The 21136-nt window shown below is 39.6% G+C and overlaps 2 protein-coding genes and 1 long non-coding RNA gene across 5 annotated transcripts; 1 reads left to right on the top strand and 2 right to left on the bottom strand.

Annotated features, from left to right (window-relative positions):
• Positions 1–677: 677 nt before the first annotated feature.
• LOC136242032 (lipopolysaccharide-induced tumor necrosis factor-alpha factor homolog) lies at positions 678–6408 on the bottom strand. The gene is made up of 4 exons (XM_066033353.1): positions 6258–6408; positions 1173–1391; positions 1064–1120; positions 678–1016 (listed from the first exon to the last, which is right to left on the bottom strand). The coding sequence occupies exons 2-4, from the start codon at positions 1380–1382 to the stop codon at positions 774–776; spliced, it is 510 nt and encodes a 169-aa protein (XP_065889425.1). The 5' UTR covers positions 1383–1391; positions 6258–6408; the 3' UTR covers positions 678–773.
• LOC136242030 (N-acetyltransferase ESCO1-like) lies at positions 6331–20656 on the top strand. Of its 3 annotated transcripts, XM_066033351.1 has the most exons (10): positions 6365–6471; positions 6535–6662; positions 11196–11253; positions 11303–11434; positions 12196–12285; positions 12329–12403; positions 14306–14371; positions 19421–19467; positions 20255–20356; positions 20407–20656. In XM_066033351.1, the coding sequence occupies exons 3-10, from the start codon at positions 11233–11235 to the stop codon at positions 20525–20527; spliced, it is 654 nt and encodes a 217-aa protein (XP_065889423.1). In that variant the 5' UTR covers positions 6365–6471; positions 6535–6662; positions 11196–11232; the 3' UTR covers positions 20528–20656. The 3 variants fall into 3 exon arrangements, with proteins under 3 accessions (XP_065889421.1, XP_065889420.1, XP_065889423.1); XM_066033349.1 differs by lacking the exon at positions 6535–6662 and having other exon boundaries at positions 6331–6471; positions 20260–20356; XM_066033348.1 differs by lacking the exon at positions 6535–6662 and having other exon boundaries at positions 6332–6471.
• LOC136242035 (uncharacterized) lies at positions 7105–7655 on the bottom strand. Its single transcript, XR_010694450.1, has 2 exons — positions 7395–7655; positions 7105–7339 (listed from the first exon to the last, which is right to left on the bottom strand). It is a non-coding gene; the product is annotated as an uncharacterized lncRNA (long non-coding RNA).
• Positions 20657–21136: the final 480 nt, after the last annotated feature.

Below are 21136 nucleotides of genomic sequence, written 5' to 3'. Positions count from 1 at the left end.
GATGTACCTGTACTACAGCTTCTAAAAGCTTCCTAGCTTGCTCATTGTAAAATTTTGGAGGGGGGTGCTTCAGCGCCCCAAGCACCCTCCCCCCTCCCCCTAAATCTGCCCTTGGGCCATGATGAATAAAACACATTTTGCATCACACACTGAACATTCCAGTGACGCAAATTAACATCAGTTGAAAGTGTCAGAAGAGACTCTTAAAATAAATGACAACTGGCCTGGATGGAGAACAATCAATTCCAATTTCTACAAGCTGTTTCCAGCTGAGCTAATTCTTCAAATTTTGACTGCACTGAAAAGTGTTTGAAGGTGTTCATGACAGGAAACCGATATAGCATCATTTAAAAACTACATAGAGTATAGAATGCTGATCGCAATATATATATATATAGTTTATTGGGTTGAAATTGGCTACTTTGGCATGTACAGTGCTTTAAAACTGAAAAAAGGGACTTTTTAAAGCTTAACTTCACAAGTGACTTGTTTGTAGCTGAACTCTCTACAGGATGACTTGTTTGTGGTAGATGTTTTTCTCTGGGGATCCCCATACACTTTAAAGGGAAGAATAGCACAGTTGAATTAGGAAGCCTGGACTGTTGGCAGTTGCTTCTATTGCATCTGGTCTCTACACAGTTATATTATTCTACCGTACCTCCCTTTTACACTGTGAATTCCTATTTCACTATAAATCAACCTTAACACATACACACATACAGTACAAACATTCAGTGATGCTGTCCAAAGTCTACATTTAATTGTAAACTCTATTAGCCAAGGCGCTTGTGAACTCCAACTTGATTGTTGCAATTGGGACAAGTGTGGTAAACATCCTTGGTGCCACTAATGCAAAGTGGTACACAACAAAATGGCCAAAACAGACAGCAGACGAAGCCTAGCAGAAAGATCACCAGTACTATTAAGCAAGTTAGTAATCCACTCTGGTAGTCAACCCTGGTGACTTGTTGGGTGTGGCAGATATGACAATTGTACGACATGGGACTAGGACCAAACTGTGAGGAGGAGATCATAGGATATTATACCACTTGATGTAACTCACATGAACACCCTTAGTTATCACAGCTGCTTGTGGTTGCTGCACTACCACAGTGGTGTTCTGTACATGTAACACATTGTTATATTCGCTACCATGAAGTTAAGAGACATACTTGAGCTTGTTGAGCTGGTGGTGGTGCTTGTGGGGGTGGATATCCAGCTGCTTGTGGGGGTGGATATCCAGCTGCTTGTGGGGGTGGATATCCAGCTGCTTGTGGGGGTGGATACCCAGCTTGCGGGGGAGGGTATTCAGCTTGCGCAGGTGGATAACCTCCTGTATATGGAGGAGGAGCATCCTGTGATGGTGGTTGTTCCTCTGACATCCTCAGCTCCTATACAGTATAAGATACAATATTCGTACATTGCATATTTGTAATTCAGAGTACTATAGTCGGTTCGTGACCCTTCCTTCTTGTTAATGACTCTTGTTACACTAGCCAGCTGCCTAAACATTTAGAAGCACTATGAAAACCTTTTAGTGCTGGAACTGTTTATCAAAAAAGTACTTTGATATGGAGTGAGTTATGAGGCTTTAAAATATCCCCATACCAATGCTGGTAGCTTACAAGTTGTTCTTCGGCGTATTGTATTTCGCGGACTGGACTCACGGACTGGACTCGCGGACTGGACTCACACACTGATCTGGAAACAGTTTTCAAACAATAATCCAGACATTATCCATCTCTTGCAACACTGGAGACCCCACTATCAAGCTACAACTGCTAATACTGCTCTTCCTTACAAGTCTACAAACTAGTGCATGCACTAATTAATTAGAATACACTTACGATACACGAGTACTGGCAGTGATAAAGCGTGATAGAGGCTATTGTTGTAGCATAGATGTTTTCCTTTATTGTTTTGACACTAGCGCTAGGGTTATAGAGATGAGTCAGTAACAATTCTTAGCAGGGTAGCTGTAGATGGCACCGCCCGGCGAGGTGATGGGGCTATGCAAATAAACTGGCTCATCACTACAACCCTAACACTAGTCCTATAGTATGTTCACGTTGAGCTGAATCCTGAAAAACAGCTAAAAATTAAAAGTGGACTTTTTCTCAACAGAGTTAACATTTCAGCCAACCAGATGGCTATTGGCAACAGCAAAGGTGTCAACAACAGACACGTACGGTTTGGCTCCATTACAAATTCGGGAAAGGGCTGTAGTGGACACTGTACTTATATGGCTTCCCCAGAGGAAATGTATTGTGAAAATTTTGATTGGCCATAAATATTATGTCAAACATTTGAACAAAAAGATTTTGAAATATTTTTAGTGGGTCAAACAGTACTACAAATGAGCCAAATTTCAAGATCGTGTGTAATTGCATCCATGAGTTATTAAATGTTTTTGAGGATTCAGCTCAATGTGAACATACTATAAGTACTGGAGCAACAAAGGAAAAACATCTAAGCTACAACAACGACCTCTATCACATTTTATCACTGCTAGTACTCGTGCATCGTAAGTGTATTCTAATTAATTAGTGCATGCGCTAGTTTGTTGACTTGTAAGGAAGAGCAGTATTAGCAGTTGTAGCTCGATAGTGGTGTCTTCAGTGTTGCAAGAGATGGATAATATCTGAATTATTGTTTAAAAACTGTTTCCCACTCAGTGCGTGAGTCCAGTCCGCGAGTCCAGTCCGTGAGTCCAGTCTGCGAAATACATTAGGCCTTGTTCTTCAGCCTGTTATAGCACATAGGCACAATTTCAGTGACCAGCCATACCCCCTTCGAGTAAACATGACAAAACAGAACGCGATTTGACCGAAAACCCTCATTATTAAAATGAGAGAATGTAATACAGTACATTAATTATATGCATGAAAATCCTCAGTCACATGCGACCATAAAGACTGGCTCAAAAATGAAACCAGCGTGGGCATGGCAAGGGTGAAAAAGTCAAACATATAATGCTACAGTCACCTCTAATTATAAGTTACAAGATTCAGAGTTTAAGAAAACATTCAGTATAGTATGTACACAGCCTTCAATTAAGAAAATTTCCAATCAAGAATTTAAATAAACTGCACAGTAAGTAGTTACCGTATGCCCATAATCATACCGTACAATAGTACTGTATAGTAGGGACCACAAAGGTATGGGACGTGTCCCATGAAAAAACATCACCCAAAAACCAGCCTCACTTTTTCCAGATGCAGTATTGGTTAGGTAAAACTAAGCCCAAACAACCCTTCAGATCGACCAGAAATACTTTCAACAAGTTGCTACGAAATTTCAAAAATATATATATTTCACAGAATTTTCTAGTGACTGACTGACTGCTGCCTTCAGACAAGCGTAACTCGATAACAGCTAAGGCTACGGGCTTGATTTTTTCACTGTTTCATGTCGCTTCAGCCGGACATGTGCCTTTTGGCATACTACAGTATATACAATGTATTCTTCATGGACTTACCAGTGTCCCATTCATCTTTGCTGACAGTGAAAGCCATCAATTTTGGCGGTAGCGTGTGATGGCTTCCCTTCATAATGGAAATCATCCGTATTTTTCATAGTGGCTACTTTGATTGCAGAGGTGCTTTTCAACAGTTCTTGATTCATACTGCTGTGTAATGGGTTGAACATAGCTGACAACGAAGTGTAATGGATACTTCACTTTTCAGATGATAATTGATATAGCTGGGGCACATGGTACCATTTCTTTATTTTGATGTGATATGCGTGAGTAATTATTATTTACAAAAAAAAGTTAACAAACAAGTACTCAAAATTTTTTTTGAATTTTCAACTAGAGTAGGGACCATAGATCAATAAAAAGTACTGAAACAAGCTGGAGTAGTGCCTGATATTAAATCACAGTAAAACAATAAGTTATATCCCTACTGTGCATTTCCTTTATGGTATCTTGAGCACAGTAGGGATATAACCCTTATTGTTTTACTGTGATTTAACATCATGCACTACTCCAGCTTGTTTCAGTAATTTTTATTGATTTATGGTCCCTACTCTAGTTGAAAATTCCAAATTTTTGTGTATATACTTGAAATAGTTTAGGACTATTAATTAGTTAATTCAATTGTTACATAACATTGCAGTTTTTGGCTAGTCTTGCATGGCCAGACCCCTTTTTTTTCTTTGCCATCGGGTAGGGAGAAAAAAAGGTATGGAACAGTTCGAAACCCACAATCATCTTGACACATCATGAAGCTACGTCACAAGTATGCAACCCATGCGCTTAAACTCCATTGTAATATGACTACAACACCACAACAATAAACAAAGAATTAAGTCAACAACTAACAATCGATTCAGTCTATCATAGCCTCCTCAAAGGCAGCTTTAGATATTAGTTGGTTTATAAATATGCCCTTGTAATTGATTGATGCAAGCAGCTACTATTTGAAAACCCATCACGTTTCTTTGGTTAACACCACCCAATTATCTGGGGAGTGCCAAGACAAGTATGGGATTCGAATTGTTCCAGAACCTTTTTTTCCCTACCCGATGACAAAGAGAAAAAAGTGGTCTGGCCACACAAGACTAGTTTTTGGCATGACTTATTACAAATACTCCTTTTGGCTTTATGCACCTATCAATGTAATCCCTGACTACCACAGATATGGGCTGAGGTGGGGGAAGACTTTATCCACAATGACGTCACGAGCACAAGATGGCCGCGTTATTTGGGGTACTAATGTACAGGCGCCTATGGAGAAATTGTTTTGATTGATCATATTTCAGCCAGGGAAGGAGATATCGAGCTCTAAGCAACAGGTATGGGTACAAGACAACACAATAAACGATTTGTGTCGCATGGTGGAAAATTTTCAAGATAACGCTTGTTTGCAATGGTTTTTGTTACATTATACCCATACCTGTTGGTTACTGGTCGGTATACTATCGATCAAAACAATTTCTCCATAGGTATCTATACATTAGTACCCCAAATAATAAGGGGGTTGTCATTCCAATAAGCACTGTACTACGATCTGTGACCGCGGTCAAAGCCGGTCAAGATAGATTTTCAATTTTGACCGTTGACTTTTATCGAAATTTTGTCTTGGCCACTGACCTGTTTCCGTTTATTTTCGCTATATTTTTGTACACTACTTACTCGCGAAGCTATGACCGTGCTGGCAGAACAGCTTGACCGTTGTTCTTCATGAAAAATCAGTCTTGTTCATTGACCTTTAGCTTTGACCACGGTCGCAGATCGTAGTGCAGTGTATATTGGAGTGACACCCCCTTGAATAATGCGGCCATCTTGTGCTCGTGACATCATTGTGGATAAAATCCATATGCATCACTGAAAATTACAATTCCCCATCTACTGGGAAAGTACTGGCAATGCAAACCCTGGGGATATTGAGGGATTTGTACGGTCGTGTGGGGTTGGTCTAGCGATGAGTTAGTTTGAGTATGAATGTATAGTAGCTAGCACCCGAGACACTCCTTCCTAAACTGAAATCGCACACTCGAGCACACACTTTTGCTGCCTGAGTGAATTGCTTTAGGCCACTCCAAATAAGACTGTAGTTTCCCGTCCTGAGGTTTTCGTTTGTCGGTGTGGGCGGGAGGCTTATTATCATTATTCAAGATTCGACTGCTCTATTAGAGTATCTCGATCTTGAGAGGATTTCAAGGTCATAAAAGTGGCTTTTTTTTGCAAGCTAGCAACCATTAGAACGATTCATTTTAGGTTTCATTGTGCTTTTTAGCAATGCAAAATGAACTTCCAGAAAGCAGCACAGGAAGTGGTTTTGGAAAAATAATGACAATAATGACCATTTAATGCGGATGCCCAGACGTGATGCGGGCGGAGGACGGGAAACTACACTCTCGTGGCCTTAGCGAAGACAGACACTATGTCGGGGAATTTAGCGATCAACCACCATCCCCGACCTTTCCCCCACCCTTATTATTATTATCAATTTACCACAGACTGGGAAGGACAAATACAAAAGGTGTAAGCCTGTACAAGGTACTGTGGTGGTCGGGCATTACATTGATAGGCGCATTACACTCCTTTGCTAGAACAAAATAATAGGTCTACTCTACCTTCCCGCGGCCGGAGGTATGTGGTTTTCAGGTTTGGGCCTTTGCGGGCCTTCGGGTATGACCAAGCAAAATACTTTGGCCTTACCACGGTCTGACACGCGCACTCACACATGAAATTAAATCACGTACAGTATCGTATCATTGCATGCGTATAGTAAGCTTAACTATTTTATTACCTTAGAATGAATCACGTTGTCCCGATGAAGTACGGTGCTCTGTGGTGAGTCAAGAAATCCACAAGTGGCACAACAGCACCGCGATCGCCTAATACAATTACGTGCCACGTGATCAAAATTGTTGAGGTTGGCGCGAGTTGGCGGGAAATACAAACATGACAAGGAGTACAAACTGGGGAACAATTAACTCGTCTATCAAACCTGTTCGTAAGACGTGAGTTACGCTGTTGTAGTTAGTCTATGGTATATGTTGTCCATTCGCCGCCCTCATTATTAGTGTTTGACCTCCCACCATACACTTGACTCGAGGGAGCCCGACTTGACTACTGGGTGTGAGACTAACACTTGACAAAGCGTGACAGATACTGAATTTGGAATAGTGTAAATAGTTTGTTGCGGATGAAGGTGTAGTCGGTGTCGTCTCACGTGCTGTTTGATACCTTAAAATTCTACGCTTTATGGGATCCTAAACAAGAAATTTGAGCTCTTTAAAAATCATTGGGTTGATTATACGTGTGTATGTGTACCCCCTTTTACGGGGGCAACACAATGCGACTGTGGTCTATGTCAAAGGTCAAGGCCACCAAATTCTAGTCTCACCCCAATTTTTTTGTGAATGTAAATTTTATGCCACAACAATATCTTATGTTGTAGAGACATCAAAGGCAAGGGGTCGTCACATAGGTACGTACTGTAGGTAGATCTGCTTCCGATGGTCAAAGTCTGTACCTGCCAAAATTTTGCTTTGACCAGGGACCAGTGGCGTAGCCAGACTTTTCGCCATGCCTGGGCAATGGGTGGGCAAGCCATTTCCCATGCAACACACGTACACATGCCCATCTTCATATGGACATCAATATAACATTTTTAAAATGTATTATGTATCATCCTACGCTACTGTATGCAAGATGACTAATATCAACCTAATAGAAGCGAACGCCTAGTTAGCTAGCTATTGGCCTTCTAACATATTACATACATCTAGCTACATGTGTCTTAATACCAGACCACAAAGATTCCTGAATTAAAGCACGAGGCGCTCTATCACGTGATGACTATGCTCTGCCACTACAGTGGTTAGCCTAGAAAAGTAGAAACAAAAAGAAAAGAATTGCTGACTGAACAAGTACTCCATACCGTTTGAACTGAGCAGTATCCACACGGATAGATGGGTGCTAATTTCACAAATACCTCTAGACTGCTTTGCCTCCCGAGTTTTGACCACACCGATAGCTACCGTGATCACTTAATCCAAATGTAAACCGTCCAGCCCACTATAGTGAAACCAATTCTTTGTCCTTCACTCCTTGCCACAATGCTGCGTGTTTTTTTGTAATCACGTGATCTTGCTTCTATTTATTGCCTCCTCTATTTGTGCACAATCAAGTTACTCGTAGGGGAAATCCCTTGGATAACCCCATCTCTGTTTTAGCCAAAAAGAAGGAAACCATCGGCGAAAATGGCACGGTGAGTGTTGTATAAGTTGTGCTATACTTATTCTTGTACAGTGACTAGTTAAGTAACTTTAGCAAAATCTCGAGCTATCCAGCCCACGTCTTTATAATTACTCTAGGAGCTGATGGTGGGGCAAAGAAGTCTGATGCCCGGGCAATGCCCTGGCTTGCCCGGGTTTGGCTACGCCACTGCCAGGGACTGAGCCTTTTTCAATCTACTTAGGGACAATATTTCGATTGTGGGCTAGGAAATTTTTACTTTTGACTTGGCATGAATTTGGTTAGTCTCACCCCCAGGGTCTGGTGACACGCAATAGAAACGCTAGATAGTATAAAACAAATCCTTACAATTTCCTTATGACATCACGTATTACATAATTCTGAGACATGAATTCAAATTGTCAGTGATGATGGAGTGCCAGGGTCTGGTGACATGCAATACAAACTCTTGGCAGTGACGTATACGACCGAGGAATTCATCGGTCACCAATCAGATTCGAGTATGCCTCTGACGCATCAGATATTCCTATACTTTCACGCAACTAGAACTCACTTTGTTCTTTATCGCTCTGTCCCATTCAGGGTCTACACTGGTGCTTTTTTACGGTAGCATCATTGATCTGAAGCAATGTATTACCAAAAAGATCTGCTAAAAGTTGTCATTTTTGTGGTCTATCCAAGAGTAGTGTTGCACCGATATGAAATTTTGTCAATAACCGATATTGGATAATATTTTCAAGCTGATAAATATAGCTGATCCGATATAGCACAGCATGTCTATTTAATAGTAATTTTTACTAGAAATTTGATTGATTTAGCTTGTTTATACTACAGGAATAGCTGACAGTACACTGAAGCAGTAATAACAACATTATATTGCAGGAAAATGCAACTCAATACATTTGTAAACATCACATAAGCATGTATTTCTAAACACAAACACATATCTGTACCTGCTGCTTTTCTCATTGTGGTGCCGATCCGATAAACAAAAAACAACCAGCAGTGTTGGACAAGTTACTTTGTAAAAGTAACTAGTTACATATTACATATTACTTGCAACTGAACTATTTAGTTACAGTTACATATTACCCATACCATACCTGTTTCACTGCCCATACAAAAGTCTCAATAGTAGCAGTGAAATTTATCCCGTATTTCACTGACAGCAGTGAAAAAGTTGTAATTGTAATTTCATTGGCTAGAATTTATGTTAACAATGTAGCGCCAATTAGTGTCGACCCGTGTTTAGTGTGTTTAGTACATAGTGACAAATTGTGTACAAAGCAATGCTAATGCACAGCATTAACTAGTAATAGCATGGGTAGCAGTGAAATTTGGGATAAATATCACGAGTGTTGTATTGGAAATAAATTTGGGATAAATATCACGAGTGTTGTATTGGAAATGGTAAATTTCCAATACAACACTCGTGATATTTATCCCAAATTTCACTGCTACCCATGCTATTACTAGTACATATTATATTACTTTGTGTCTACAGCTGTAAGCTATCACGTGTGAAACTACCACCTTATCACATGACATGATTGCGTTGTTGGTCAATGTGCAAATCTTGGTTATCAGTAAGAAGCTGGTGAATAAGCTTCATTCAGTAGGCTTCATTACTTCATAGTGGCTAGGTGTTACTCAGAGGATAACTAATGAGATTAATAACTTCGTTACTTGAATATTACGTAATGTTAGACTCGTTACAGTAACTATATTACTTAGGTAACATGTTACATTTGTAAGTGAGTTATATTACCCGTTTTTATAGCGTATTTCGTTATATTACTTAGTTACCACAAAAGTAATAATATTACGTAATGCGTTACATAAGTAGCGCGTTACTCCCAACACTGACAGCCAGTATATGATTTTTCAGATAACCAATCTGATTATCGGTGCAACACTATCCAAGAGCCAGTTTTTATCATTCTAGATTAGGCTACAAGCTCAGCACAAGGCCAACTTGCCATATATCAGAGTTTAGTTGCTCATGTTTGGGCTGTAAATGTGGATTATTTCAATAATGTCCATGAACTTTGCTGCAGTAAATTGATTGCTTTATGTTTGCAGTATGCTGTACATGATTTGGGTTTGGTCTTGATTACAATATTTAATCGCGGTACTACCTTTGACAACAAAGATAGTGATAGCGTTTTGTACAGTTTCTGTTTTCTATCCACCAACTGAGACACATGTTTCCATGGCAAATGAGATTACTGAGAAGTGGAAACAGTTTTCTTACAGTCATTGGTGGCATTCGGTGCTGGCAACTGTCTCACTGTGAGGCCACATCTCTACTATGATCAATATACTGTACCAGGCCAGAGTGCTGAAATCATTGTATGTACTGTACATACATGTATTACAACTTATGCAATCCTGTAATCGTACCTCTATGCTATGTTAAAGTACCATACTGCCTTTGAATTGTTAGTACCGCTCAACATTAGTTGCAATCAGATTTTCGTAATCAGAGGTTTAAAATGGATGAACCTTTCAGAGTTTCAACACACATACTCCATTCATCCTGACTTGGTGAACAGATGACATGCAAGTGCACTCATCAAATGTTTAAGTGTTTATAATGGTATATCAGTTATTGTAACAATCAGTCAAATGGCAATGGACTCCTACTGGCTACTGAGCACACTCTGTGTGCGTGTAGTGTGTGCTGAGGTAGCAGCCCACCGAGCTATAATATCAATGGCTACCTGGTGTTTACTGGGGAAGTAAATGCTCAACTGCCCTTGCTTGCTTGCTTAATGGTGTTGGGGTTGTTGTGGAACTTTGGTTCTGCGACATCTTTCTGTGAGACCTCCTGTGGGTTACTAGCCTTGCCCCAGGAGGATTTGCCTGCACAAGACTCAAGTGCCTGAGTGGTGTACAGGCACTGGTTCGCTGGTCAGCAATATCTGTGTTTTGCACGGCTGCCATTTTATTTTTGTTTGTTTTGCTAGTGTGAGACTACACTGTATAATGTATGACTCTAATATTTTAATCATGGTACATCACAAAATTATGCTCTGGTTGTGATTACCAGATATTTTTCCACCCCTGCACATGAGAAAACTGGTTGGCTAGTTGTTCTTAATATATGCCGTCACAGTTGTAACAGTACCACATAATTATGTGTATTTATGAATTACAATTGATTTCTTCGTGTGTGATAATAGCAAAACTTAAGTGAAAACCATTACCAATATTATCTCAATAAGAAGTAATGTCTTGTGGTACTGTTTTGTACGTTTTACATATTTGCTGACTTAAAGTGATGTGCTAGTCCTTCACACAAGCTTAATGTTAATCTTACTGCTGTTGAAACATGTGGAGATTTTTACTATTATCTTGATAATAAAATCATTATCTTGATAGCTAGGTCTCACGATAATCTTTTAATCTAAATTATCTCCCAGCCCTACAGTACATTTCCTACAAGCTACACAGTTCACTCTCAACTAATTTTTCATATTAGGTACAGTCATAAGAAGCTGAAGAGGCTAAAACATGACATGAGTAAACAACTATACTTGGTAAGTTATAGTGTAGACAAGACTACCTCATTCCCTGATACAATGGTAGGATTTTGGCCAGAAGAGTTTTGGGCCAATGAAGTGCAAGAGTTGTGGCATGTTGTACACCAAAGGAGAATTAGAGGATGAAGAGCTTCACAAGAAATTCCACAATAAACTCATCGACGGAGTCCAGTTCTCTGTAAGTGATGACACACCTTGTTAACCTGTGGGACCAGACAGTGTACGTAATGAGGTGGTCTTCTTGGGACTACTTGACATGGTCACTATAATGAGGTGGTCTTATTAATGGGGTCATGAAGTACACCTTAGCTATGTTTGGGACCTACTTGACATGGTCACTATAATGAGGTGGTCTTATTAATGAGGTCATGAAGTACTCCTAGCTATGTTTGGGACCTACTTGACATGGTCACTATAATGAGATGGTCTTATTAATGAGGTCATGAAGTACTCCTAGCTATGTTTGGGACCTACTTGACATGGTCACTATAATGAGGTGGTCTTGTTAATGAGGTCATGAAGCACACCCTTGGACCTACAAGTATTTACTAGGACTGGAATGAATTTCATCTTCCCTTTTGAAGCTTTCAGTGTGTTGATAATTGATATTCACAATCCACAATCGTTAGTGTGTACTCTACTAGTTGACATGTTTGTAACAAAGCTTTGGAGGGGTAAGATAACAATGAAGTGAAACCTTTGAACTATTTGTCTCAGCCTAATTGGTGAATAAATAGCCCTGTCGGATAGGTTGTGTAGCAGATTAGCAGAACACCTCACTAATATTAGTACACCTTGATAATCAGGACACTTGTCCATGGTCCCTTTAGTGTACACACATTTAGACCCCTGAAATCAGAACACCTCACTAATATGCTTGTTAGTGGTTCCACTGCTTATCTCATACTACAATGTTCTGTATCTGTGTATCATGTTTAGGGTTGGAAAAATGAGAGGGTTGTTGGCTGGTTCGATGAAGGACGTGTTGTCATGGTAACACCATCAGACTCAAAGCAACACTTAAAGAAGGTACTTCATTATGGTATGAGTTAGTGATGTCACCTTCAAACAGGTAGATGAGGTGTTGGGCTTGGTACACTATGACTTGGGTATTGAGCAAGATGTGAAGTATGGAGATCTGAGTAAGGTATGTTGTAACAGTTATACACACTTGAGGACACTTATATATTCCAGACACTTGGTTAAAGCATCCCTTAATACATAAAAAGGACACTTGTTATAACTAGTAATATTTGGTAGAACTACATAATTATGATGCTCATGGAATATTGTACGTATTTCCAAGAATTTGTTCAACCCCAACAACCACCGAGTATTCATTGGTAGATATGTGTACCAGAAACTATTTCAGCCACCCAGTACTATAAGAGGCTTTCCAGTAGACACCAGGCTGTACCATATTTGGTTATTTAATCGCACATGTTATAGCCATATCAAATTCATTTTATGTTTCACAGGTGTTGTGGGTTAAGCATTTAGCATGATCAGTTCAATTAAAAATGGCTTTGCTATCTTGTATATTATACAAGTAGTTGATTGTTTAGTAACAAAGGAATTAGAGGAACGTTTCTGTTTTATTTCATGGGAATCCCCTACAGTTGAGATACTCAAATAGAACAGTCATATACATGTGTATACTCAGGAGTCTTTGGGGGAGAGTTTAGAGTGTATGGGGTGCTTTGCCAGCAGCCAATTCTAATACATAACATAACAAGTTGATGTTATACTACTTCTAAAAACCAGACACCAATGCAGTTAATACTATCCCAAATTAATCAACCATGTATTTATATTCATGCTATTGCTGTTATTAATTCAGCTAGATAATTAGATTTGTGAATACTGTGATTTGGCGTATTTCGTAACTCATGAATTATTTTGTAATTTGGTAATTACATTGCTATGCACTGCTAAGGAAGTGTAACTATAACAAACCACTTTAAACCGCAAATTACGCACAGAAGTGTCTTCTCAACTGTTTTATAGTGTGTCTTGTGTTTTCTTGTGTGAATTGTTTAGAGAAAGCCTCGAGGCTGCCCTTCATTTTTGTTCGCGTAAGTATGGGTAATACCCCTTTTCAACTCGAAGGATGCATTATCTCTGGTAGTCTAAGAGACCTTCAACATTGTTTTAAAGTTGTTAAACATCTATAAAACCGAAAGGGAAGACTGTTCACGAAGCACATGTAGAGTCGCCATACCCATATTTCAGACCACCGAAAAGAAACCACCTCAGAGTAAAGTTTATGTGTGTGTGGAAGTTTAATACAGACTTAATTTAGCTTTCAATTCTTACATCCTGGATGCTTTTTACCATTTTTAATGGCTCACATGGGTGCATACGGACAAACAAACATAAGTAGGTAGGTAGATGCACACACACGCACCCTTTTTTACAAAAACAATTCCAGTAAACCATGCGCACGTCCACACCCAGCCTTTGGCCAGCTGTGGGCATGTGCCTGGTTTAAAAATAATGTGCAAAAAATGGGCCTCTAACTAGCACTGCCATTTCAACTCTGTGTCATGTGGCACACAGTCGATCATGTGATACACCACATACTCAATTTAGTTGTTGATGATTTACCGTTGGTGTGATGTGATCCTCATAAAGTAGTAGTGTGGGCTGTGCTAGTGTGGATTAGCTACCTGAATACTACAAGGCTAAAAGTTTGGTGTGATTTTAATTTTAAAAATTCCTCCCACTGAAAACAAGTGAACACCACCTGGCTATGTCCTTATACTCTATTAAAACAGTCAGGCACATGGTTTGGAAGATTAAAAATTTATAACCCTGGGGTAATAGTTTATGTGGTATGTAGCTAGTTTATTTGCTCTTAATCCCAAACTCTCCAAATTAAGGACACAACAGAGAAGACCTCCATATAAGGACAAAGATTTTGGTCCCAACATGTCTGGTTCATACAATTTTACTTCTGATAGAGACAACCTGTTATGGGCCAAATGTCCATTTATGGAAAAATGTGGGTGTGTCTACATGTTAATATGCTCACTATCCATCTTGTTAGATATTCTTGTTCATATCTTCTCACAAGAAAGTGATTGGCTGTGTAGTTGCTGACCACATAGACAAGGTAAGGAGGCATGTCATGGGTGTGTGATGGTGGTCTGATAGTAGTTGTGTTGTAGAGCCTCCGGTGGTTATGTGTACATTTGTTCTTGCCATAAATATGAAAACATGAAATTAATTTTTGCATATTTGATGGGCTGGACTATCAGTTTTGATATGAGCCTTATCCAAAATTATGTCACAGATGTAAAAATGGCCACTGTAGTGGGGTACTCTTGTAAAATTTGTATGGGCGACTATGGGGAGAAAAATTTTGAATGGCGATATCTCAGCCAAGAAGGAAGATATCGAGCAGGTATGGCTTTAAGTATGTACAAGCGATTTTTGGCTGACTATCAAAACAATGCTAGATTCCTATTTTTTCAGCTAATTTATATATAACCATACCTGCTGATTAGAGCTTGATATCTTCCTTCTTGGCTGAGATATTGCTAGTCGCCCATGCAAATTTTACGAGACAGGGCCGGTGGAAGCGGTCTGGTTTGTCCGGTTTTGGTCAGGCCAATTTTGGTGAGTTTTTTTTAAAATTTATAATTAATGCTAGTGAATTAGAGATGCACGATTATCTAGATATATCCGATTATCTAGATATCAGAAGACTTATCGAGATTAGGATGATAAGTTTATTTATCTAGATAATAGTAAACTTCCATAACTTACTTATATGTCAAGGAATATCTGATGGTGTAGACATCTCCAACTCTCCCACCACTTGAGCACTGTACTAAAACCAACATTTTTCACTTCTTTATACTCTCAAAATTGTAATTTGCTCACTTCCTGGTTACATAATTGGCAGTTGATTATAATAATGCATTTGTTTCAAGTATCTAGATATGTTAAATAATCGAGATATGTTCAAAAGGAAATATCGAGATATGTCTAAGTTTGTTATCGCACACCTCTACTCGTAATTGAGACATTTGTTTCCAAATGGCGTCTGTTGAAGTTACCAAGTCAGTTTCCCTTACCCCTAGTTCCTGTTGAGCCAGTACATCCTCCTTAACTTCCCTAAGAGTTTGTGTAATACAGAGGTCTTGCAGGGCGGAATGGTTTTCAACGTGGCCATGCCATTCAGGTGACTGTTTGGCTCTGTGTAATGTTTGTATCAGTGCAATGAATACTAAAGGGGAAAAGTGATTCCTCATTTTTGTTTACTGGGTTCAAGAATTGGAAAGATGCTACAGTTGAATTTAAAGAGCACCAATCTTCAGCAACACACAAAGCTTGTTGCAGTTGGTCGTCGATATACCAGCTACATGAAAATTATGGAGATGTTGGTGAAATGATGTCCACGAACTATGCTCAAGAGAAAAAAGACAGCTAGCAGTGTTTATTGAAGATTTTATCAAATGTGACTGAATCTGCAAAAACCATTCTTATCGCCCAAAACAGGAAATTTGATTTTTTTACACAAACACAAAGCTTAATGAATGTACTATCGAATTTCACTGTCACAGTCAACCAGAGTAAAGTGGTCTGCTTTTGCTGGCTGCTTTTTTCAAGCACAGTGGCGAGCCGTATGAGTGGTCTGGAGTCTTGATGGCAACCAGGAGATGGCTGTGTGTGGCTGTACAGCTCCGTGGTGTTGGACAATGACCTGTGCTGTAGATTTCCTTTCATTTTAGCCAGTTCTGAGCCCTGAATGGCCCATACCTTGGCCTAATTCATCCCAACATGTTCCTTTTCAATTTTTGAACATCATCTTTCCCGCCTTCTAGGGCCCCCCGCCTCCTACCCTTCTGGAGCTCGCCTGATACAGACAACCTCGGTTTAAAAACTATCTAAAATGGCAGGAAACTTGGCTGTTGGCTACTTCATCAGTGGACGATCTGGAAGGTAAGAAATTGTTGTGAAACGTGTGAAAATTTGGTATGCGTAGCTACCACCACTGGCCAGGTACAACACTCTCAAATATAAACCAATGCTTCTCGATACTTTTAAATGGGCGATAAGACCGGTTTTCCCAGAGCCAGTCACAAATGTAGTCTTTTTAGCTAGACAGGGACTTGCATTCAGGTGAAGTCAACTCAAAATTTTGTCCAGCTTTTGAAATTACGTGGGCTGGAGTTGGTGATTGGGTCTCAGAGAAAACCAATAAATACACTTCACATGATATTCAAGATGAACATTCTTAAGGCAATGCAGTGGCGTAGCCAGACTTTTTGCCATGCCCGGGCACTGGGCGGGCAAGTCATTCAACTCCGTGCAACACACATACACATGCCCATCTTCATATGGACATCACTAGACATTTTAAAATGTGCTGTGCATCACTATCTACGTATATACTCTACCTACACTAACTGTATGCAAGATAATAACCTTACCAATTGCGACTGCTAGCTAGCTATTGTCTTCTTATCACTTACGTACATACAGCGGTGTCTTAATACCAGACTAGCAGGGAATTTGAATGAAAGCACGGAGCGCTTATAGTAGACTACCCACATCACGTGATGACTTTAAACTGGAGATAATCAGTCTATATACAAACAAGAAAAAGAAGTAAATGGTGACTAAACAAGTACTCCATACAATCTAAACTATCAGTCTAAGCCCCAGTATCCATACACACAGTTTGAACTAGTTCCCACATTTCACAACTTGGTATCAATTCGAGTTTCATCAAAGTTTTCAGCACACCACATTTCACCACAAACATGAAGACACACTGTCTCTATCTGTATACAAAAATTTCTGTCTTTAGTCCTTTTTCACAATGCTGACCGTGTTTTAAGACTTTATCATGTGATCTCATTTCAATACCACAATCGAATAGTAAAACCCCAGGGGGAAACCTGGCCAGCCAGAAAGAAAGCATTGGTGAAGTGGACACACAGTAAGTTGTGTTAGCTATTCTTGTATATTATAATTAAGTGATTGTTCATCAGTGATTCAGCCCACCTCTTAATTACTCTGGGTAGCTAGCTGATGGTAGGGCAAAGTGACTTGATGCCCTGGCTTGCCCGGGTCTGGCTATGCCACTGAGGCAATGGCTTTGACTTTGTGGTGAAAGGTCGCTGCTAGCCTTGTTGAAGCAAAAAAAAAATTTGCATAATGTGTGATGAGTGTACTGATGCAGCCAACAGGGAGCAGATGGTGGTGTGCATTAGGTGGGTGGACTCTGACCTGGAAGCTCATGAAGAATTGATTGAGTTTTACAAGTTTGACAACATAGAAGCCATCACCATTGTGTCCGCTATTAAAGATGTGCTACAACGGCTAGTGTTGCCTATGAGTAAATGCAGAGGTCAATGTTATGATGGGGCTAGCACTATGAAAGGCCCGAGAAATGGTGTTGCTAAGCAGCTACTTGATGATGAGCCAAGAGCTGTTCATACCCACTGTTATGGTCACTCTCTAAACTTGGCAGTCGGTGACACTGTCAAGGGATGTAAAATCATGAAGGATTGTTTAGATCTTATCTTCAAAGTATCAAAATTAGTGCCAAAGACAGATGTACACTTTGAAAAGCTGAGCTAGCTCCAGACACCCCAGGCTTTCATGTGTTGTGTCCCACAAGGTGGACAGTAAGAGCTGTGTCCTTTAAGTCAGTTATTGAAAATTACACTGTGCAACAGAAGCTATGGGAAGAATCAAAAGACCAAGTTGCAGATCCATCAATAAAGGCTAGTATCATTGTTGTTGAAACTCAGTTTAAAACTTTCAAAGCCTATTTTGGCATTCAACTAGGCCATTTACTTCTTCAACACAGTGACAACCTAAGTAAAACACTGCGAACAGATACGTTATATGCAGCTGCTGGTCAATAAATAGCAGCTATGACAGTTGCCACATTGAAAGAAGATGGGTCTTTTGATCTTTTTTGGCAGAAAATTGAAAAGGCTTGTCAATCTCTGGAGGTAGGAGCACCAGTACTACCTAAAAGATGACTGGAACTGCTCAGCCTGAAATTTTTGTTGATCCCAAGCCATTCTATAGGTAGCAGTACTGTGAAGCCTTTGACTTGGCATATTAAGGAAAGGTTTGACCAGCCTAGATATAAAATGTACGAGAATCGGGAAAATTTGTTGATTAAAGCTGTGACGCAGGAAAGTTATGAAGAATGCCTGACTGCTGTTACGGAGTTTTATACTACTGATGTTGATGCTACCCAGTTAAAGCTACACCTTGGTGTCCTTGCCAGCAACTTCCCAGTTGGCTTGCATAATACTGCCACTATCATGGATATTAGAAAATTCGTCCAGGCCATGTCATCTCCAGAAAAGCTCTTGATCTCACAAGTTCTCACATTGCTCCATTAGTAATGCCTGCAACGAATGCCACCAGCGAAAGGTCTTTTAGTGCAATGAGAAGAATCAAAACCTATCTGCGTAGCACCATGTCCCAGGAAAGATTAAACCATATTATTTTACTTCACTGCCACAAGGATCTCACAGACTCTTTGGACTTAGTGGCTGTGGCAAATGAGTTTGTTAAATTGTCAAGCCACAGGCTAAGAAGGTTCACAAATGAAGATTATTAATTTTGTGGAATATGTAAAGGAGTTCTGAAATGCCCATCATGTACTTAATCATTTTGTGTTAATGCATGATGTTTGTACCAAGATACAGTATGTGCAAATGACTCAAGTGTTTCACAATCCTAAAGTTAGTTACTTCCAAGTGCTCCTTTGTAACTATGAGATTCTTGGCCGGACCATTCCCAGATTGCTTCCTCCAGCCCAGAGTCCCCCCACTACAGCGGCCATATTTATGTCTGTGACGTAATTTCAGATAAGGCTCATTCTCATGAGAGTGCATGAAATTTATGTTTTATATCTCATGGTTTGTAAAGTTGGCTCACATAAATGGTTTCAAAAGAAGTTCAATGCTAGGACATCCATTGTACACCACTTGCATATTACTATCACATGAGTCTCAATCACAATACAAAACCAACCAACAATGAGGTTCACTGGGGCCAGTAGATGGTTTTGTACTGAGGCACACATAAATTCCAAATAACAATTATGCAATTAAAATAAGCAAGCAGCACACATTATTATGTCCTACCTCTTCTGGTGACTTGTTTGGTGTGCATCATTTAGGCATACAGAGCAATGACTGACCCATCCAGCGGCTTGACTTGTTGCAGGTAATTTGTGTTAGTGTAGTGTTCCATGTCTGTCTGTACGTCCATGTTCTCCCTGTGCATGGCAAAACTCTTGCTAAATGTACACATCAAATAATTTTTTCTACCTAATAACATGTTGATAATCTGGGACCAGAATTTATTCCCTTAGAAACTTTTTGCTTCTATGCAGTACATTTTTCCTTTCTTTCATCAAAAAGTGTCACAATTGGAGTTACCCAGCCAGTCTTTCCATCCACGTGGATACAAAGTGTTTAGGGTAAATGACAACACTTCCATGAATGATTTTGAAATATCGTAAACCAGTTGATGTTAGAAAGCAGAAACCCAGAAATTATCAATTATCTTATATTCATTACAGTTAACCCCCTTAGTTTGCTCCATCAGATCTGACCCCATATGTTTGAAGGAACACAACCTCTTACAATAAGACACTTCACTTCATTCACCATGCAAGCCAACATAAACTTAATTCACCATTCCAAACTCAAAAGCAATGCAGGCAGACAGATCTTTAGGTGGCTAAAGTAGATAGTTTACACATTACTCAGCCTGCTCTAACTAACTATTTTAATACCTGTTTTAACAAATTAAGGACTTGGAAGAAAAGCCCTTTACTTCCAGTTCCATACTCTGATAGAGGACAATCTATTAATAGGTTCTTGGTTCTAAAATAGAAAAGGTTCCTCTATAGCCATGTTCAGCCACTAATGGAACCAAAAATCATAACATGGGCAGGGTAGTCGAGATGTTGTGGTGAGAACTAGTGTTAATCACACCTTCACTGTAGCACAGAGCCATACACATCTGTCAAGGTTGGCATCAGAAAGTTGTGGGTATCAAAGAGCTGCAGACGGAAGGGAATAGCCACCAAGTTATTGGACTGTGTCAGGTGATTCCCCTAAACAACATGTTGTACTAATCCTAACTGTTTTCTGACAGGTCAAACTTTGCATTTGGAACTGTTATTGCAAGAAATCTGATTGCATTCTCAGACCCGACTGTTGAAGGAAGGGAATTTGCTAAAAGTTACACTAAAGACCAATTGTTAATATACCAGTAACACACCACACCATGTGTCTTTGTGTTGTGTACATGTAATTCCTCCACATGTGTCATGTAGTGTTAAGTCAGCTGTTTGTTTACACAAGTTGAAATGGGAATTTCCCACCGCAGTATGACATCACTGGAATATGAATATAGGAGGTGCTAAGACATATAGTACTTTAGTGGTACCAAGTAATTTTAATCATTGACACGATTATTACACCTAGGAGTGTAGAACACACATCTATAATAGTGTGAATAAATTTGTTAGGCTCACTGGTAAAGCAACTTGCAATATGGACATTTTCTGCACTGCCATTGCTAAATGGAACCATGGACAAGTGTCCTGGTCATCAAGGTGCATAGCAAATACATTATTAACATGGGAAAACTAAAGAAAACCCCCAGGTAGCTGTGCAATAATGGTAAAACCTATATTAAAGATTTATTATGATCTCGATGAGCAAATCGTTATCTTATCCCACAAGCAAGAATCAACTTGTACTTATTTTCCTTTTTACCATCCACTATTAAATTATGGAACACTTTGCCAGAAGATGCCATCTATAAACTGTTTTAAGGACATTTTGTTAAACCATCTGAATTTACTTTGATTTTGTTTTGT

Source organism: Dysidea avara, chromosome 13 (genome assembly GCF_963678975.1).
Source record: "Dysidea avara chromosome 13, odDysAvar1.4, whole genome shotgun sequence".
In the NCBI taxonomy this organism is placed as follows: Eukaryota; Metazoa; Porifera; class Demospongiae; order Dictyoceratida; family Dysideidae; genus Dysidea; species Dysidea avara.
Note: the sequence above shows the minus strand (reverse complement) of the source record. Positions and strands in the feature narration are given on the sequence as shown.